The sequence below is a fragment of the Triticum dicoccoides genome, chromosome 5B, assembly GCF_002162155.2.
Source record: "Triticum dicoccoides isolate Atlit2015 ecotype Zavitan chromosome 5B, WEW_v2.0, whole genome shotgun sequence".
Classification (NCBI taxonomy): domain Eukaryota; kingdom Viridiplantae; phylum Streptophyta; class Magnoliopsida; order Poales; family Poaceae; genus Triticum; species Triticum dicoccoides.
This window is the reverse complement of record NC_041389.1, coordinates 600,253,908-600,259,511: the sequence shown is the minus strand read 5'-3', so window position 1 is coordinate 600,259,511 and position 5,604 is coordinate 600,253,908. Positions and strand designations below refer to the sequence as shown.

At 47.1% G+C, this 5,604-nt stretch overlaps 1 protein-coding gene across 1 annotated transcript; it reads right to left on the bottom strand.

Annotated features, from left to right (window-relative positions):
• Nucleotides 1-426: 426 nt before the first annotated feature.
• On the bottom strand, nt 427-1,534 carry LOC119306274. The gene has a single exon (XM_037582539.1). The coding sequence runs from the start codon at nt 1,420-1,422 to the stop codon at nt 883-885; it is 540 nt and encodes a 179-aa protein (XP_037438436.1). The 5' UTR covers nt 1,423-1,534; the 3' UTR covers nt 427-882.
• Between the last annotated feature and the right edge of the window lie 4,070 nt (nt 1,535-5,604).

The window sequence follows — 5,604 nt, the reverse complement described above, 5'->3', positions numbered from 1 at the left end:
AGTACCCTCACACTTTCTGAGTATTGCAGAACGACTCCATATTCCAGCAACTTATTTCTCAGGGCAAAAGTAAATTTTGGAGGAATTGTGTAATTTCGTAGTATATTCTCCGAAAGGGAAAATTTATGTCAGAATGGTCAGTAATTCCTTCAAAAGAAATTGATCTCGTTCATAACTCCATAAAATTTGCAGATGTGCCCTAAATTTCTGTAAAATATTTCTAAAGTCATTCATAATTCCATAAATTTTAAAGAAGTGACTCGGTTCCGCAAACTATTTGCAAAGACATGCATGACTCCATAAAATTTGCGGAGGCGGCCCAAATTCTTGCAATGTATTTCTGAAAACGTATATGACTCCACAAAATTTGTGTAGGTTCCCAAATTTCAGCGAGAGATGCCCCAGTTTCTGCAATATATTTCCGAAATCATATATGGCTTTATAACTTACATAGGGCTACGAATTCCAGCAAGGTATCTTCAAAATCTGATCTAGCTATGTAATTTGAGAGGGGCATGAATTATTGCAAGGTATTCAGCCCAGTAACCGAGCATACATACTCCACATCATTTTTTACAGTATCTACATTTTTTATGCGGGTGCGATATTTACATTACATTGACATGCCTATATGTATGTGCATTTCCTTGTGCTTCTGGCATTTGAATTAACAACGCCGAAGACGCGACTATTTCTACCACGGCCACCCCACACTCCACACATCCACATCCTATCAAGCGTTTGATGCGTTTATCTCCGCGTCCCCGCCGTCCGATCTAGCATCAGCGGACGGGCCCACGCGTCAGTCGTGGCCAGGCGAGGCAGGGCTATGTGCAACGATGCGCCCTTTTTTTTGTCGGCTGTCTCGTGTACCATGCGCCTCTACTCGCTCTCGGAGATGGCGGTTAAGTCGGGCGAGAACCGCGGCGGCGACCTACCGCCTCGGTACGCCACCCTCCGCTTCTGCGCCACCGTCGGCTTCGCAGCGAACGTCGCCAGGGTGAAGGCATCCTCGGCCGAGTAATCCTCCTCGGACGGCGCGAACACGAGCGGCGCCACGGAGCCTCGCCGGCGCCGGCCGCCGGCTGATGGCACGGTGGCGGCCTTGACGAGGGCGGCGCTGGCCTTGACGGCAAGCGAGGCCACCTCCTCGGGAGCCAGGCGGCGGCGCAGCATGTCGCTCGGGAGCACGAAGTAGATCTGCCCCGGCTGGAGCTCCTCGCCGCCGGCCATGGCCGCGAGGGAGCCCTCGAACCCCATCCTGTCGGCGTCGCACAGGAACCACCCCTTCTGGGCGACCTCCTCCAGCGCAAGCGCTGCCGTTGCGGGCGGCGAGTACTCCCGGAGCTCGCCGCTGGGGAGCACCACCCTGGCTGTCGCCGGGCCGTCGGCCGCCGCGTCGTATGACACACACAGGCCCATTTCCCCGCTGTACGCCTCTGTATGTCTCTTGGTCGTCGCGTGTGTGCTGCTGCTAGCTTCTGCCTAGTTCTTCTATTGTTTCCGCTGTTTCTGTCTGTGGTAATGTAATGCGTGGTGTGCTTGCTGCCGGAGACGGCGATGGTATATATAGCGGGGCGGCTGAGGGAGACGCAGCGGGGAGGCAGAGGGAGGGTTGTCGTGTAGCCGGGGGTGGGGGCAGCACAGCCTGGCTGGAGGTTTGTTGCGGCCAGCGAATGGCGTGGACTCGGCGGGCTTTTCGTTGCGATCACAGTCAATTGGCTACTCGGTGAGGTAGAAATTTATTCGAAATCAAGCTCACGGTGAGCTCCGGCCTGTACGCGGTTAAGTTGGACTACGTAGATGGTGTACCCGCCCAGCCTGTACGCGGGAATGGACGGAGTACAAGTTACAACGAAACATGGCGAGGTACAGTCCAAATATGTACGTACAATCAGACGCGGCAATGCGTTCTTCAGAAAGGAAGAAACACATTCGGAAAACAAACCAACAAGACAGCTCACTTCCCCAGATTAGCATCCAACGGTTGTGAAGAACAAATGATTCAATCAGTGTGAGGGAGGTTGTACAGCGTTGTAGCTTGCAACTCGCAGTAGAGGTAATTAGCAACTCTAGCAGACCCCGCATCCCGCCCCGACCCGAAAAATAACCGCCAAAATGCGGGTCGGGGCGGAAAAACCTACCCGATCAGACCCTGCATCCCGTCCTGACCCGCAAAATTTTTTAAGGGGCGCGGCAAAATCTTGGCCCCAACCCGCGAATACGCGGGTTTACCCGTCGCGGCTGCGGTGCCCTGCATCACAGAGAAGTAGTTGGTGGGAGGGACATTTCAGCCCACACGCATTTTCCCCATCCCCTTCCGATGCCGACCGCCTTTCCTTCCGGCCCTCCGCCCCCGGCAATTCCGCCAAATCTGTGGGTAGAAACGCGCGGCGGGGCCGCCCACCATCCTCCCGCGCCGTCACGCTTCACCGGCACCCCCGGATCCGGCGAGAAGAGCGCCCTCGTCGCTGTCGCCGTCGGGGATCGACCACCGTCGAGCCCGCCCCTCGTCGCCGCCCGGGATCACCCGCCGCATCCTCCACCGGTTAGTGCGTATTTTGTGATGTTTACGGGCGAGCGCTACAGTTCCTTGACGCGCCGGTATGCATGTAGATGGATTTGAGCCCGTGCGAGAAGTTCTTGCTCACCGATTCGAACGACTCGGATGTTGAGACCATCCTTGCCAACTTTCGGCAGCAGACATTAGTCATGGCACTTGCCGTGAAGGAGCACGAAGACGAGAACCGGAAGAGAAGGCGAGGATCGATCGACGGCGTCTTTGCATTCCTCGAAATCGTCATCTTGGGAACGAGATGTTGATGCAAGACTACTTCGCGGAGAATCCTACATATCCACCACACCTCTTCCGGAGAAGGTATCGAATGGCCGATCTCTTTTTGTGAAACTTGTTCAAGCTTGCGAGGCAAATTGCCAGTATTTTACTCAAAGAAGAAATGCTACGGGCTTAAAGGGATTTAGTGTATATCAAAAAATCTCCGCAGCTATGCGGGTGATTGCATATGGCGTTCCGGCTGACTATGCCGATGAGTACCTTCGCATTGGTGAAGATACTACAATTGAGTCCGTGCGTAGATTTGCAAAAGTGATCGTCCGTGTCTTTGGTCCTGAGTATCTTCGAGCACCCAACGAGGATGACACAAAGAAGTTGACGACATCTAATGAGAGGAGAGGTTGGCCTGGCATGCTAGGTAGCATTGATTGTATGCATTGGACATGGAAAAATTGCCCGAAGGCATGGCAAGGAATGTATTGTGGCAAGTCTTGTGATGCAACAATTGTACTATGGGCCGTATCCGAGGATTTATGGATTTGGCATTGCTTCTTTGCTATGCCGGGCACTCTCAATGATATCAATGTGTTGCAACAGTCTCATTTGTTTGCTAGGCTTACTAGTGGTGATGCTCTTGCTTGCAGCTACACTATCAATGGGCATGAATACACAAAAGGGTACTATCTTGCAGATGGTATATACCTCTTTGGTGCACATTTGTCAAGAGCATCAAAGAACCCAAAACTAAAAAACAGTGTGAATTTGCAAGGGTGCAAGAGGCAGCCCGAAAAGACATTGAAAGAGCATTCGGTGTTTTGCAATGTAGGTTTGCCGTTATCCATGGTCCTGCTTGTTTTTAGGATAAGAAAACATTGAAAAATATCATGACATGTTGTGTTATCCTTCACAATATGATTCTTGAAGATGAGAGAGGAATGAACTTGGAATTCTTCTACGACAATGTGGGTAGCCGTGTCAAACCAGCTAGAGACCCTAACCGCATTAGATCTTTTCTTCAGACATACAAGGAGATTGAAAATGCAGACACACATTTTCAACTTCAGGAGGATCTCATTGAGCACCATTGGCAAAGGGCTGGACAGTGACTCCTTTTTGTATTCATTTGTATTTGTACTCATCACAAGTTTTGTATTGCATTATTTAAGATTTGAATAATTATTTGTAATGTGGATGATTGTTGTATTGTGTTGAATTTGAATAATTATTCGCCACAAGACCAACATTTGAGTAATTATTTGTAATGTGGATGCAAGCATTTTTGGATGCAACTCGGATCATTTTTGAATAAGTTTTGTATTGCATTTTTCGATACTCATCACAAGACCAAAAATGTTAATGCCACATCGAACTGCTCTTTTGATGGATCATAGTGTTGGTTCCAAACAATCATGACACTAGCCAGTGACTTCTATTTTCCTGTCAGTTTTGCTATTTATTAGTTGTCTGAAATGCAACTCGGATCAGTCGATTTCACCCCAGCGTCTGAGGCCGAGACAGGCGCGCCACGATGAGCCTACCGAGGTGTGGGCACGCTCATAAGACCGAGCCAGGGACGACATGACAATAACATCGTCGGTGAAGAGGAGTTAGAGGTTGACTGGTTCTTATGCGAGAAGGCTGTGAAAAGGCATAGAGGGATGGAAACAAATGTACAAGCACTCATGCCAACTGTACAACTTGAACTAATATAGTATGTGATACGATTTTTTTTTTGAAACACAATACTTGAAAGAATAAAGCCCTTAAATCCTGAAATAAAACCACAAAACTACGAGCACCCATGTCAAATGTACAACTTGAACTGAGCTATGCTCAATTCGCTGTGTGCTACGAGATTAGTAGGATATATTAGCTAAGTGATATAGTCTATCAACGGATGACCAAGTTTTATTTTTGTTCCTAAACTATAAAACATGATAAGCGTATCCTTAACTTTACAGGCGGTTCAATATAATTTCTCATCCAGCTCAAAGCAGTTTGACCGATGCATGGGGTGAGATCTAGTACACAAAAATAAAAAAACACGCAAAAATGAATAACTAAAAGGAAAAAAAATAGAAAGGACACGCATACTATTGAAAATGAGTTATTTAATGAAAAATACCATGCTTCATTTTTAAAAGAAAAAAAATGGAAAAATCTAGATATATTACCAAGAAAGTGTGAACCCTAGAACATAATAAATAACATAAAAAACCCTGTTAAATCTATGCTACTATGAGAGATCACAAATACCCTGATAAATCTATGCTATTCTGGATTTTGTTTTGAAAAACTCTAATGAACATTCCTGAAAATATCTCATATTTCCTGCTATTCATGAACTTATTGCCTTATTGTCATTTATATATCTAAGTTTTCTATGACTTTTCGACATTATCTTCAAATGCTCATTTTCTCTAAGGTTTCTTTTTTTTTTGAAAAGAGGAATATGTTAGTATCGCGAAGATACCAATTACACCTAGCCTCTGCACCAAAGAGATATCGCAAAGACATCCAGGATGCACATAGCCCGAATAGAAAACAAAAAAGAAAGAAAAAAAAAAGATCTCGCCACAGTGATCAACTCCTCTCAATAGCAACACACAAACCACCACCGAAGATAACACCTGAAAAACGTAAATGGTCTCCAAAAGCGAAGCCTTCAAGAAGAAAACAGTGCACAAGTGCCCTTGTCGCCGGATTCAAGATCATAGGTTTTCATCCTGGAGAAAGACCGAGCTCTCAAAACAATACCTTCAGCAAGGCAATTGCCAGGCACAACCAATAAAGGTCAGACCTTAGATTTT

Bases quoted from the DNA above. Each gene is read 5' to 3' on its own strand.
- LOC119306274 (XM_037582539.1), bottom strand. From the start codon at position 1,422: ATGGGCCTGTGTGTGTCATACGACGCGGCGGCCGACGGCCCGGCGACA.